The sequence below is a fragment of the Pelmatolapia mariae genome, linkage group LG16_19 (assembly GCF_036321145.2).
Source record: "Pelmatolapia mariae isolate MD_Pm_ZW linkage group LG16_19, Pm_UMD_F_2, whole genome shotgun sequence".
Lineage (NCBI taxonomy): Eukaryota > Metazoa > Chordata > Actinopteri > Cichliformes > Cichlidae > Pelmatolapia > Pelmatolapia mariae.
This window is the reverse complement of record NC_086241.1, coordinates 47,027,279-47,042,273: the sequence shown is the minus strand read 5'-3', so window position 1 is coordinate 47,042,273 and position 14,995 is coordinate 47,027,279. Positions and strand designations below refer to the sequence as shown.

General features: G+C 37.8%; 1 protein-coding gene across 1 annotated transcript; it reads right to left on the bottom strand.

Annotated features, from left to right (window-relative positions):
- Positions 1-11,945: 11,945 nt before the first annotated feature.
- On the bottom strand, positions 11,946-13,443 carry LOC134645416 (interferon alpha-inducible protein 27-like protein 2A). The gene is made up of 4 exons (XM_063498839.1): positions 13,180-13,443; positions 13,014-13,043; positions 12,407-12,568; positions 11,946-12,252 (listed from the first exon to the last, which is right to left on the bottom strand). Exons 1-4 carry the CDS (start codon positions 13,187-13,189, stop codon positions 12,170-12,172), a joined length of 285 nt encoding a protein of 94 aa, XP_063354909.1. The 5' UTR covers positions 13,190-13,443; the 3' UTR covers positions 11,946-12,169.
- Positions 13,444-14,995: the final 1,552 nt, after the last annotated feature.

The following is a 14,995-nucleotide window of genomic DNA, read 5'->3' as shown; positions in this document are numbered from 1 at the left end:
GTCTTTATTTCAAAATCTCGATCAGATACAGTTAGATACAAACATACAATATACACTACTGCTCAATAGTTTAGGTCAGTTTGGAAAGTCCTTGTTTTTCATGGTTATAGTACCTTCATTTGAATGTAATATTCCATGAAGCGTATGCAAAATGTTTCCACAGATGTTTTTGAAACTAAATCAGTCCTCATAAATCACTTATAATGTTTAAGGAAATATCTACACAGACATACAAAAGCCCATTTTTAGTAACAAATACTCCTGTTTTGAAAAAATCTCACTGTGGTACTCAATACATGTTTTTCATGTCAGGTAATTCATATTTGACTACAAACATCTTTATACTGACAAGCAGAGCTGAAGATTACTGTGCTGATTAAAGAAACATTACATTTGGTTAATTTAGGGTCTGAAGCTTCAAATTTGTGGGTTCAAAAAGTATTCAAAGAGATTAAAAATGATAGAAAATAAAAAAGTTAGTGAAGAATACTCATCCTAATAAATGGAAACTATTCAATGTGTGAAACTGATGCAAAGGTGAAGGTTGTGAACATTTGGATGTGTCACTGTGTTTATGGAAAAGTGCCAACTTGGTTTAATCAGTGTGAAAAGAGAAAATGGGATGATCCACACAGTAATGTGTGAAAATGTATTATTTTCTTAATCAGCAAAGTAGTTTTGGTCTGTGCTGATATCTTTGGTAAAAGTTTTCTTGACTGATAAGTTGGGATTTAACATGATAAACTTACAGTAGATAAGACAATGGACCACTGGAAGACAGGAGGTATCGTTGCTGAAAATGGGCCTGTGTACACCTGTGTAGATATTCCATTAAACCTCATTCATCATTTATGGTCAATGTTACTATTAAGCATTTATATTTCTTTACATTTCTGATTACTCAACATCAAACTAACCTTTATTTTCTTCATAAAACAAGACATTTCTGACTGGATTCAAACTTTTGAGCTGTAGCGTACATTGCAGTGAGAGTCCATGGTTAGTGATTATAGCAGATGATGTAGAGTATCAGGACAGGGACAGACTGTTAAAACGTTATGAGCTGTCTTGCTGCAGAGAAAGTGGAGTCTGTCATCCTTAAATGCTACCAAGATAGGCAGCTGGCAGGATTGAATGATGCTCTGCCTCTGTGGTCAAGTACAGACATAGGCTTTAAGCAACCATGAGCCACTGATGAGTGTGACAGATCAGTATTAATAAGAATGTAAAAGTGGATTTGTTAAACAGCTATGAGTCACTAATAAGAAGAAACCAATGAGCACGCAATAAAGTGGACTTGTTAGGGAGAGTTTTTCATTGGAGTTGGAATAGTTTAGCTCAATTTTTGTTAAAATACAGAGCTAAAAAGTTGTCTTTGTTTCAAAATCTCGATCAGATACAGTTAGATACAAACATACAATATACACTACTGCTCAATAGTTTGGGTCACTTTGGAAAGTTCTTGTTTTTCATGGTTATAGTACCTTCATTTGAATGTAATATTCCATGAAGCTTGTGCAAAATGTTTCCACAGATGTTTTTGAAACTAAATCAGTCCTCATAAATCACTTATAATGTTTAAGGAAATATCTACACAGACATACAAAAGCCCATTTTTAGTAACAATTACTCCTGTTTTGAAAAAATTTCACTGTGGTACTCAATACATGTTTTTCATGTCAGGTAATTCATATTTGACTACAAACATCTTGTAGAATTAAAGAGATTATTTTTACTGCTACTGTTCAAGACCATCATCTTATCGTTGCATTAATTATCATTTCATCAAAGCATTTATTGAAGCTGTTGGCATTATGTTATAATTTGTATTACAGGGGTTATCATAATCAAATATTAACATGTTTATGACAGGTGCAGTTATAACCACTTTAAAATGATTGAGTTAAATATATATATCAAAACTCATATGCTGAGTATATTGTTACAAGTAAAATAGTAGCTGAGCAAAGGCCTGAATGTATTCAGCTTCTTGTTGCATTTGAGTTTGCCTAGCAACAGGTGACACAAGGAGGACAAGTCCATGGGGACCTCAAAGGCCTGAGATCATCACCATATTTGGATGGATGCCAGAAAGGGGAACTTCTGTGTCTGCAGTTATCTCTTAAAATACATGAATGTTCTCTACATGCAAATTATGTGCTTGTAAACGCAAGAGGGGGCGTTACAATACCCTGATGTTATAAAAGCAATCTAGAGTGTATTTTGGGTAGAGATGTACAACTGATGTTTTGCAGTTTACACCTCTCCACGCTGCGTGCATTCATTAAAATCAATTGTTTGACCGACCTCTTCTGGACTATCATTGTTTTACTCTCATCCTCAATTTCGAACTCGTAACAATCTTCATACTGACAAGCAGAGCTGAAGATTACTGTGCTGATTAAAGAAACATTACATTTGGTTAATTTAGGGTCTGAAGCTTCAAATTTGTGGGTTCAAAAAGTATTCAAAGAGATTAAAAATGATAGAAAATAAAAAAGTTAGTGAAGAATACTCATCCTAATAAATGGAAACTATTCAATGTGTGAAACTGATGCAAAGTTGAAGGTTGTGAACATTTGGATGTGCCACTGTGTTTATGGAAAAGTGCCAACTTGGTTTAATCAGTGTGAAAAGAGAAAATGGGATGATCCACACAGTAATGTGTGGAAATGTATTATTTTCTTAATCAGCAAAGTAGTTTTGGTCTGTGCTGATATCTTTGGTAAAAGTTTTCTTGACTGATAAGTTGGGATTTAACATGATAAACTTACAGTAGATAAGACAATGGACCACTGGAAGACAGGAGGTATTGTTGCTGAAAATGGGCCTGTGTACACCTGTGTAGATATTCCATTAAACCTCATTCATCATTTATGGTCAATGTTACTATTAAGCATTTATAGTTCTTTACATTTCTGATTAATCAACATCAAACTAACCTTTATTTTCTTCATAAATCAAGACATTTCTGACTGGATTCAAACTTTGAGCTGTAGCGTACATTGCAGTGAGAGTCCATGGTTAGTGATTATAGCAGATGATGTAGAGTATCAGGACAGGGACAGACTGTTAAAACGTTATGAGCTGTCTTGCTGCAGAGAAAGTGGAGTCTGTCATCCTTAAATGCTACCAAGATAGGCAGCTGGCAGGATTGAATGATGCTCTGCCTCTGTGGTCAAGTACAGACATAGGCTTTAAGCAACCATGAGCCACTGATGAGCGTGACAGATCAGTATTAATAAGAATGTAAAAGTGCATTTGTTAAACAGCTATGAGCCACTGATAAGAAGAAACCAATGAGCACGCAATAAAGTGGACTTGTTAGTGAGAGTTTTTCATTGGAGTTGGAATAGTTTAGCTCAATTTTTGTTAAAATACAGAGTTAAAAAGTTGAGTCTTTATTTCAAAATCTCGATCAGATACAGTCAGATACAAACATACAATATACACTACTGCTCAATAGTTTAGGTCAGTTTGGAAAGTCCTTGTTTTTCATGGTTATAGTACCTTCATTTGAATGTAATATTCCATGAAGCGTATGCAAAATGTTTCCACTGATGTTTTTGAAACTAAATCAGTCCTCATAAATCACTTATAATGTTTAAGGAAATATCTACACAGACATACAAAAGCCCATTTTTAGTAACAATTACTCCTGTTTTGAAAAAATTTCACTGTGGTACTCAATACATGTTTTTCATGTCAGGTAATTCATATTTGACTACAAACATCTTCATACTGACAAGCAGAGCTGAAGATTACTGTGCTGATTAAAGAAACATTACATTTGGTTAATTTAGGGTCTGAAGCTTCAAATTTGTGGGACAAGCAGAGCTGATGATATAAAAGAAATAAAAATGTCATAAACCCAGAATTTCTCTCTTTGTTTCATGGAAACGTTTCTTTCCCTCTCTCCCCTCCTGTGGAGAGGAGGGGTCCACCCTAGGGCAGAGTCTTTCCTGCTCAGCTGGATCTCTTCATGGAGCAGGCAGTTCTTCAGGACGGCGTGTGCCACAGAGCTTCACCAGACTCTCTTCACATCTTCAGTGGTAATCAGATCTGCCTTCTAGTGTTTATTTCTAGTTCTAGTTATTTGGTAACTAGTTCTCTATTTGTTCCAGTTCGTCAGCTGAAGAAGATCGCGCCGGTCAAAAACCTCAAGCCATCTGCCCTCAACTTTTCTGAATGGATTGTGGAACTCTGAGCCCTTCATCCGCCTGCCTGCTGTCCACCGTTCCCTCCCTGGTTCGCCTTACGGACTAACCCCTCTCAGCTCCAGAAGTCTCGCGGGAACAGTTAACTCAGATTATCTGAACCCCCCCATCAATTCTGAATCACTCTGTCTCTGCGCAGATCGCTCAGCCTAATCCTGAGTTCTCTGACTTTTTGGTCACACTGCCTTTGTTTGAATAAAAAACAAACCTTTGTGATTGAACGGTCTGCCCAGTCTGAATTTTGGGTTCTGACTTCCTGCTATTGTGACATAAATTGTAGGGTCTTCCTTACAAATATAAAGCGACCGTTGTTGTGATTTGGTGCTGTATAAATAAAACTGAATTGAATTGAATAATAATAATGAAAAAAAATGAAAGAGAGAAAAAGATAATTAATTTGGTAAGAAATGAAAACTATTCAATGTATGAACTGTTAAAAAAATGAAGGCTGAATATCTGGCTGTGCCAGTGTCAGGACTGAATAAAAATAGTTAACCAAATTTACTGTAATGTAATATTAAATGAAGCTTGTCGACAATAAATAAAAATATAAACAAAACAAAATATTTAAAACAAAAAATATTTTTCAGATCTCTTTGATTCCACCTTTTTACTGATTGCATTGTTCTCACATAATATTAATGCTACAAACACAGAATGTAAACTACTGACAATGTTCACAGTGTGATGTTAGTACTTTGTTGGAAAGTGAAGAATCTGAATAATTCCTCCATTGTTTAAACATTTCAAGTGTTTGCTCAGAAAACTGTGTAAGAACATAAGCTTTGTCTACTTCACTGTCTTCATAGTCCTCATATAACTTTGTATCATTGCTGTCAGTACTCTCATGCTCACAGCAGGGTCCTGCTGGAATAATTCCCAACACTATTCCATCTATATCAGACACTACATGCATCTCCACACTTTTAAGAAATACTCTAAGCTACCAACTTTATATTAAATGTTTGTGTACTACATTACTGTTTGTGTAGTACTTCTTATGAGGCCACGAAAATGGGAAGAAATGTTCCCAAAACACACTATTTCTCTATAAATAGAGGTTGAAGAAAGCAAACTAGCTGCTGTTCTAGCCTTTTAATTACTGCTCTTGAAAAACAGTTTACAATTGGAAATAGAACATTTCAGCAAACACAATCACTCAGTGCAGTTATCAAGAGTGAGATTAAATGTTAAAGATCCCTTCATAAAAACTGTTTTAACATCATAGATCAATTTAAAAATAACAGCTAGTCCAACTTTGCTTCATGCTGCCTTTTTTGTCGTATCATCTACAGGTACTTTTTTCACTAACACACCACTCATTATGGAACTTGTTTTGAATGGCGGTAAAAAGGTGATAAAAATCTGTATAATGTATAAACAAGGTGGACTTAAAACTGGTTTTGTCATATGAAACGGGGCATGTGGCAGGGATTGGACACTGGGAAAAAACATATTACACATATTTCCATATCTGCAGTTGAGTTTTTGGTGTCATCTGAGTTATCTGGACATGCACATGCACTGGGAAGAGACATGTGAGACTGTATCTTTTTATAATGATGTTATCCCTTCATATAGCCTGTAAGAATTATTATTAATTGCTCATTGCAAAAAAATATATTTGATATCTTTTTGCATTTCATTGACAGGTAAGGCAGTTGTTGTGATTGCAGGCATGTGTTTATAACACTGACAATTTAAGGAGTGAAATTACCCACAATAATATAAATTGAGATGCAGATATGGAAGGAAATAAAGCCTTTTTTAAAAATCTGGCTTTTCAGCCCTGATATTTTCTCAGCTTCTGAGAGAATATCAGGGCTGTACATAATGAAAATCCATCAGTGTTCTGGAAACTGTTCCACAAGACAGCTGATAGAAAATGCCACATACAAATGTTCCAAAAGAACAGATGAAAACAGATTTTGTGTCACTAAGATGTTCAGTCATCTCTCTGACTTGAATATGAGAAAAAACGTCTTACAGACGTTTTACACTAGTTTATTTCTGACTCCTCCCCCAAACCTGTTTACAAGACATAGATCAGGAACTAACAGGGTTAGAGTTTGAAAGGGTTTGAAAAAACAAACAAAAAAAAAAACATACCTTTTATACTATCACCCATACACAGGGTATTGTGACCACACCAGGTGGTGTAGTGCAGGCACCCAAGTGTCGATGCGATAAGTCAAGACGAGGTGATGTAGGAGTTTCAAATCGATACCATCGCTGTATCTATACTAAAAATCTCAGGAGAGTTCAAATCAAATTGATACCATGTATCTACTTGGATGCTGAGGGGTAGCACTGGCAGGCATTAGCAGTTTGTTTTTTGTTTTTTTCATTATATGGGTGTCCCAGTAATCATGCAATATGATGATGACAATCTGTGGGGTGTCATTAAAATAGCCAGTCTTCCTTTTAACTGTAAACCAAAAGAGAGAAAAACTAAAGAGGGAACAATCTCCATGCACAGGAACTCAAATGACTCACCGTGGTCCATGTCTTTATCTGCCCTGTGTCTGCTCTGAAATCGGCTGATTTTTATAGCAAGGAAAGTTTCCTCTCCTCAGTAAGAAAACTTTATGTTCAGAGCTGAACAACAGAGGGCGACAGAGAGCAACACAAACTGTAGAGTGGTTTGAACTGGAATCTTTTTTCTGGCACAAAAATGCTCAGATGTCATTAATGAGAGACATGTTTTCAGACATGTTTTGGCAGACCATCAATGTGTTTAACATGTCTGAGATGATGAGATATCACTTTTTTATCAGTGCACAATGATGCAGTGAAAAAACAAATATCATTTGTATCATGTGTGACACTCAAATTTTGTGATCACTTTGTTTTTTTTATTCAAAGTTGCACAATTTGACAGTGTTCATGTGTTTCATAATAAAACACCACAGCGATACCAGCACTCAGATTTCAGCCAAGCTTGACTGAAGCAAGACACACTATTACAACTGTTTCCTATTTGCAGCAGTAGATATCATTTATTTTTATTTTTTTAAAATTCCAATTTCAATAATTTCCTGGTCTCAGATGAGAGTAGGAAAAGATCCCACAGCTCCTCCAACAGAGCCCACAGCTGCGGTGGCGGTCCCAGACAGACCTGCCATTCCTGCAGAGAGAAAACAGGCTTCGGAATACCAGACAGCTGATCGAGCAGTTAGATCAAGTAATTGAGTTACAGAGAAGACGGGGAGGCTTTATCCTCACTGCAACACAGTAACATGTTATTATTTGTATTATTTGTATACAATCAGGAAACAAAAACAATTACAAAACTAAAGGACTTTATCTTAGGTGTGTGAATAACAAAAGGTATAAGCATTTTTTAACATCTCTGAGAATCTCAATCATCAATTTAAATGCCACGTTACACCAATAGCCAGAAAAGCTACAGACTTGTTCAGCCTGTTTAGGTCTAACACTCCTTTAAACCTTCATTCACAACACTTGAGTCATAACATTTTTCAAAAGACTCTTGGATATAAACAAAGAAACAACAATAGAAAAAAATCAGAGGTGTCCAGGCTGGAGGTGAGATGTGGAGCTAACCAGCTGCGATGAGTTGCAATAAAAATCAGCGTCGCCAGAAACAGAAACATATGAATTTTTCCATATTTAATTAGATCAATTTAACACTGATAAATTTTGAAACATTTATAACTTGATTGATCAGCTTATTGATCACCAGCTCACTATGGGAAAATCACAGATTAATTATAAGAATGATAGTAATAGTAATGATAGGTGATGTGAACATCTAGTATTCAAACTTTGGCTCGTGCTGCATTTTTCAAGATTCAAGATTCACTTTTATAATTTTTCACTAACACACGGCACATTATTACTTTTTTTCTTCTGCATTTCGGTAAAATGCTCTATAATGTATAAACAAGGTGGAGTTGAAATTGGTTTTGTTGTGTGAAACAGGGCATGTAGGCCTGAAATGTGGACCAGGTGTGAACAAACAAACTATGTGATGAATCTAAACAGTTTTGGTAAAACAGATGGTCCAGTAGCCTTTTCATTCATTCTTGTTTGCATGGCTGGAAGAACTTATCACTCTGTTACCTGTGACTGAAGATCAACTTGTGAGTGAGTTAAAAAGAAACAACACCCACCTGTAACTGTCTGATGAACCAGGGTTGAAGGTTCAGGAAGCTTTGAATGAAGGTAAAAGTGTTAAATGTTGTGCTAACTTTAAGATGAAGTGCAGTCTGTGCTGTTGTACTTTAATGACTCTGTGTGTTACTGTGAATGAATGTCCCTGCATCAGGTATAGCAGCTGCTATCATGTTCACACCAACAAACATCATCACAGAGTCTGAGAATCAGCTGAGTGTTGCCTTTGATGGCGACGCTGTCCTCTTCTCTAATGAGTCAGAGTTCATGTTCAAGAGTGATGAACTACAAGCATTCTTGGATCATGAGGAGCAAAAAGTTGAAATTCCAATGAATGAGGTATGATAGAAACACATTTCACCTTCTTTCAATATTTTTTAAAAAACACCTCATTTAACTCCATGGTTTTAGTTATGCCTTCTGCAGTGTCATAAACAATATATATTTAATCATAGAAAAGAAAATCTCTTCTTGATTACATTGTAATAAACTGATATTAGCTAAATTATCCAAATAGCACAGATGTGGCTGGGGTCCACGTCCTCCCCGTTGCTAGGGTGGGAGCAGTGCCTCTCACTATGGGGTACCGGGAGTCTGTGAGTGACATCTCAAGCCTCACTTTTGCACATTTAAACTCCTCTACCAGACTAGGGATAGGCAATGACAGTATCCCGTCGCTATAGCGTCCGACGCTGCTGAGGCATTTGGGAAGTCCGAGCCACTTCTTAACGTAGGAGCTCACTAGCCTTTCTAGTCGATTGGTATGATTGAGTGAGACCTCATACATTGTCAAAGGTCACAGTAGTCTGGGTAACAAACTGGAAGCACCAGAGCTTCAGTTTCCCTGAGAGTGCAGTGATGTTAATCCGCTTGAGGTCATTAGCCAAGTTCTGCCTTAGTTGATCTAGTTGTCACATATCATTGAAGTCTGCATTGTACCACCATCCCAGGCTGATGACCAGCAGAGACATGTTGATGCTGCATTGGAGGTTGGCACAGTGGCATGCCTGGTGCCCTAAAAATAAATAGCAATCCACTGATTGGATATTATAACTGTTGGAAATATGTGAACTTGAAAAGTATGTTTTCATAATGCTTCATAGATGCAAATAAATAAAGAAGCAAACATCTTCATCTCATGTGTTGTTGTTTTTTCTGCTGTGTCACTGTTTGTGTCAATTTTTACATTCTATCAAATGCTTCTTAGTATATCAGCTATTTGTGAAAGTCAGGTAATAATTTTCTTTTCACTATTGAGTGAAAAACAAACCACTTTATCACCTGAATGAGCAGATCAGACAGGGATAACAGAAGGGATGAAACCATTTTGTGTGACATTATGTTCATATAAAATGTTTTAATGTAAAAAAAGGAATCAAAAAATATACTGTGTGATGGGGCTGCCATCGCAGATTTTAATTTCTTCAGACAGAAACAATACTTCAGGATGTAGATGTAAAGAATAATTATGAAAATATGCGCTGTTAATCTAAAGAGAGAAGATTAAGTAAGGTTTATTTATTAAGCACTATTCATTGATAAGCAGTCAGCACTGCACACAAAAGGCTTAAATAAACAGAACACTCCCACCGCAACCATCACTACACTCGGCCGCTCAGGCTGCTACCCAGTCAGTCATTCAGCCTGTAGCCCTGCCGTTAGTCCAGTGTGCAGTTCAGCCATTCACTCAACCACGGCTCCACTTTCACCACAAACAACGCGACTATCTCTAGTTCACTCGCCTCTAGTTCAGTCGCCTCTTAAGTCGCACGCAGCTCAGCCATTAAGGGGAGACAAAAGACTTTCCCCCCTGCTCATTTCTTAGCAATAAATAGTTCTCAAGCAGCAACGACAGTGTGGACAAAAAACCAGGCATTAATTTATCTTCCCTATATGACCCTGATGCAAATGAGGGAAATGAAAGCAAGCAATCAATTCCCTAATTGGGCTTGCGCTATTTCAACTTGTTAAGGGGGCCTCTGTCTAGATTAAAGGGAAGGTCAATTTCTCATCATTGACATCATCAAGGACATGTTACCTGTCCTTGATGATACTAAAGTAGAACCCGTCTCTCTTGTTTTTTGTTTTTTTTTTATCTCCCGCTTTGCGCCAGAAAGAGGAAACCAGCGCATGTCGCGCTAAACAACAGCAGCACGTTTAAGCTTGATCAGCTGTTGTTAGAATTTATTTAATATTACTTGTGTCGGCTGATTTTTGCTGGAGCCACGGCCGTAAAGCTGCTGGTCATTACCTTTTAGGTGACACGAATGAGTTGAAGGGAAGTTATGAACCGTTTCTGAGAGACAAATAACACCAGGATCCTTTTTTTTTACGTAGCTGACAGCTGATAACTGTGCAGAGGCGGGTCTAGCACAGTTTTGCCAGGGGGTCAGGTAGGGCATTAACAGGGAAAGGGGGGCACAAAGAAATACTTTTCTTTCTTATTCTCATTTAAAATGTCTAGCTTTTATTAAATAATTATCTGGATCTTACAACTAAAGTTTTTATCTGATGTAAAATGCATAGAAATCATACATATATACCATCAAGACAGACATCACTGTCACGACAGCGTTTGTTTTCATTCAAAGACTTTATGGCGTTTCCTATAATACCTGGTGGGCTGGTCACTAGTCAAAATGCCCGGGCCAATTTTTTGTCCCAGTCCAGCCCTGTATATATTAAAAAAACAACTATATGTAAAATAATTAAAGATGGTTTGTTCTTCTGATTTTTAAAAGAGGTAGTGGTTTATTTAATTGCAACCTGTAATTTATTGCAGTTAACTTTTATTTGTTTAATTGTTTACAAAAGGTTTGAGGTGTGGAATAAACTGCAAAGGAGTTTGAAAACTGGTTGGAGGATGTGTTTATGCGGGGGGGGGGGGGGGGGGGGGGGACGATTTTCTTGTAAAACAAAGCGAGGTCCTAGCAAAAAAAATTGGTAACTACTGCTGTAACACAACATAAGAACACTGGGCCATAGCTCAGCTGGTTTCTATCAAAGACGAATGGCTCACCAGGGTCCATGTCTTTATCTGCTCTGCGTCTGCTCTGAAACGGGCTGATTTTTATAGCAAGCAAAGTTTCATTTCCTCAGAAACAAAACTTTATGTTCACAGCTGAACAACAGAGGGCGACAGATGTCATTAATAAGAGACATGTTTCAGATGTGTTTGACAGATTAAATGTCAGCAATTTATTTCCAACAGTTTATATAGCAGAAATCATTTTGGGCAGACCATCAACGTTTTTAACATGTCTGAGATGATAAGATATCACTTTGTTATCAGTGCATAATTATGCAGTGGAAAAGTAAAAAATAATTTGTATCCTGTGCGAAAGTGTGATCACTTTCTGTTTTTACATCAAGCCTTGGTGAACACTTTTAATTTCTGCCAGTTATAACAAGCAAAACATGTCAGACTTGGGACCCAATTATGTAAAAGCTATGATTTATATATGTCTATATATATATATATATATATATATATATATATATATATATATATATATATATATATATATATATCTGTTATCTTTAAAAAAATGTAATAATAAAATATAAATATAAATATAATAATAACCAGAACACAACTTTAAAATGCTTTTCATTATTAGGGCTTTATTCTAAGTTGCACAATTTGACCGTGTTCATGTGTTTCGTAATAAAACACCACAGCATTACCAGCACTCACATTTCAACCAAGCTTTACTGAAGCATGACGCTGATACTTTTGGCAACTGTTTCCAACAACAGTAATTATATCCTTTGTTATTATTATTTTTCTTTCTGATTATCATAATTTCCTGGTCTCAGATGAGAGTAGCCAAAAATCCCACAGCTCCTCCAACAGAGCCCACGGCTGCGGTGGCGGCCCCAGACAGACCTGCCATACCTGCAGAGAGAAAACAGGCTTCAGAATATCAGACAGCTGATCGAGCAGTTAGATCAAGTAACTGAGCTACAGAGAAGACAGAGAGGCTTTATCCTCACTGCAACACAGTAACATGTTATTGTTTATAAGGGGGGGTTTGTTTTTGTTTTTTTACCTGCTGACTGCAAAACAGCCACCAGGCTTCCTGCTGCCACTCCTCCTCCATTGGCCACAGCAGCTGCAGACATCATGCTTGCAGCATAGGAACCAGCTGCTATTCCAGCTGAGGTGAAACCTACAGCCCCCAGGACAATAGGAGCAGAGATCACTGCTCCACCTGACAACAGGAAGAAACACCTGGTTACTGATCATCAGGATGCTTCGAAATGAATATGTGTATGATATGGGTGGCTATAGCTCAGGTGGCAGAGCAGGTCAGCCCCTAATCAGAAGGTCGGTGGTTTGACCCAGGCTGCCTCCTGACTGCATGCCAAATATCCTTGGGCAAGAACCCCATGTTTGCCTGCTGGTGGTGGTCAGGGGGCCCGGTGGCGCCAGCCTCCCCTCTGTCAGTGCGCCCCAGGGCAGCTGTTGCTACATTGTAGCTTGCCACCACCAGTGTGTGATTGGGTGGATGACTGAATGTAGTGTAAAGCACTTTGGGGTCCATAGGGACTAAGTAAAGCGCTATACAAATGCAGGCCATTTACCATTTATGATATGTGCGACTTCTACCAGCCTGAGTGATAACAAATAAATAAAAAAACAAACAGCTGTATTACCTGCTCCAGCTGCGATTGCTATAGCTGTCACTGGAACACAAAAAAAGAAAGAAAAAAACATCTTATCTCAGCTCAGCTGTAAATATTTTGACATTTTCTGCGATGCTACAATCATAAGCCTATATGATGTAGTTATAGATAATATCAAAAAGGCAGCTGTACTCACATAGACCCATTATTCCACTCAGGATGAGGAGCCTAAGACTCGACTGTGCCTTATAAACAAGTGGGAGGGTCAGCTGTTATTCCTAGGAAACGAAACTCTTCGAGTGGGCGTCACTGGGTCTGTGAAGTAAACAACACTTCTTCAGTCATTTTGGAACAAGTGATTCTGAGGTTGGATCTCAGGGGGGTTGACATATTTATTTTTATTTTACTTTTCTTTGTTATGCTTTTCATATACACTGAAGTATTTCAGGGATTTTGCAAGAGAGGAAGTTGCTTAGTCACCCTGCCTAAAATTTTAAAAAAAAAAAGTCGTTATGGAGAGCTTGTATGGACTTCACTTGGATCATTGCAAATGTATTTCTGTGCTATTATGTATGGTAAGAAAAAAGAAACATAAATACAAATAAATTGACAGTAATTATACCCAAAAGTACCACATTGTATTGTATTTTTTCCAGTGCATGTCATGTGATGCTTACCTCCTAAGTGACATTATTAACCACATGATTCATTCATTTTATGTTTTTATGTTTTTATGTCTCTTTGACCTCCCCGGGGACTGAAGATGGAAACTAGCTCTGACTCCTTCTGTTCTGGCTGAACTGACTTTCTTTTCAAGTGGAATAGCAGCAGGATCCAGTACTTCCAAACTGATGTCATATTTTGCTATATTTTACAGAGGTACAGTTCCAGTGAGTGTCATAGCAACCTTGTAGTTCCCAGGTAATATATTTTCTGTGTTTTGTTCTCTCTCTTTGTTTAAACAAAACAAACAGAGAGAGGAAACAGCACAAGCGCCTGGTAGATTTAAATATATTCAAATATATATTCAAGTGTTTTAGTTGACCTTGAGGTAGAATCCAAGAAGGGAAAGCTTTATCCTCACTGCAGCATAATGATGTGTGTCGATCTGTGGAACCAGCACCCCAATACAGGAAGTCTGGATCAGCTCTTAGTTTAAATGTCTAGTTTTTTATCCTTTGGGCTTTACCCAATACGCAGTGTAGAGCCTAGATGGAGCCGATGATGAAGGTAACTCACCCCGTTCTAACTGCCTCAAAAGCCCTCTAGTTGTCTACTCCCTCCTGATTAAAAAAACAACAACAAAAAATGGGTCCTGAGTAGCCTTCTGGACCAGTTTTACCAGTCACACCTGTTGTGGCAGCTCCCCTCTACAAGGAAAATGCAAGTAACTAAATACTAATACAATGATAATATTTTTACCCAGAAGCAGCATAGTTGTTGTGGATTTTTTGAATGACGTGTATACCACATATCTGCAATAATCATCATCAGATATTTGCTCGCATGTAGCAAAACCAACGCCTGTCTACAGTCAGAAGTAATGTCATAAGATTATGCCAGTTACTGATTTATATTAATGTGTGACTCCTGACCATGTTGTGACCTATTGTGATAAGGCAAAGCAAAGGGTTAATCAAAGGGTGCCCCTCTGCAGACGGCCCTTAGCCAGAGTCCTGACTGGCCCCTTCCTGGACCTTGGTCGGTACCTGACCCTGCACCTCCTGTTTTTGGCTGGAGGACAAGTGGAAAGTTACCCAGCAGCAGGAGGTGGGGTTACTGGCCCATAAGAAGGGGCCAGAAGAGTCATCAGGGCTTTTCCCTGCTGTCTGTCCGTTGCGGTTGGTCCCAACCTGCATGAGCTTACGGCGAACACCTCAGGGGAGCTTTTGCTTTTTCTTCTTTTTGCTGAACTTCACTGTTCAATAACACAACTGGCATAGACCTCTGCTCTTCTCCTGTGATTTTTTGTGGTTTTTGACTTTAATTGGAATTTGGGAGCTGAAATCAAC

Bases quoted from the DNA above. Each gene is read 5' to 3' on its own strand.
- LOC134645416 (XM_063498839.1), bottom strand. The intron at 12,569-13,013 runs GTAATACAGCTG...TCCTGTTGTCAG, and splicing joins AGCAATCGCAGCTGGAGCAG to GTGGAGCAGTGATCTCTGCT. The intron at 12,253-12,406 runs GTAAAAAAACAA...TTCTCTCTGCAG, and splicing joins GGCTGTTTTGCAGTCAGCAG to GTATGGCAGGTCTGTCTGGG.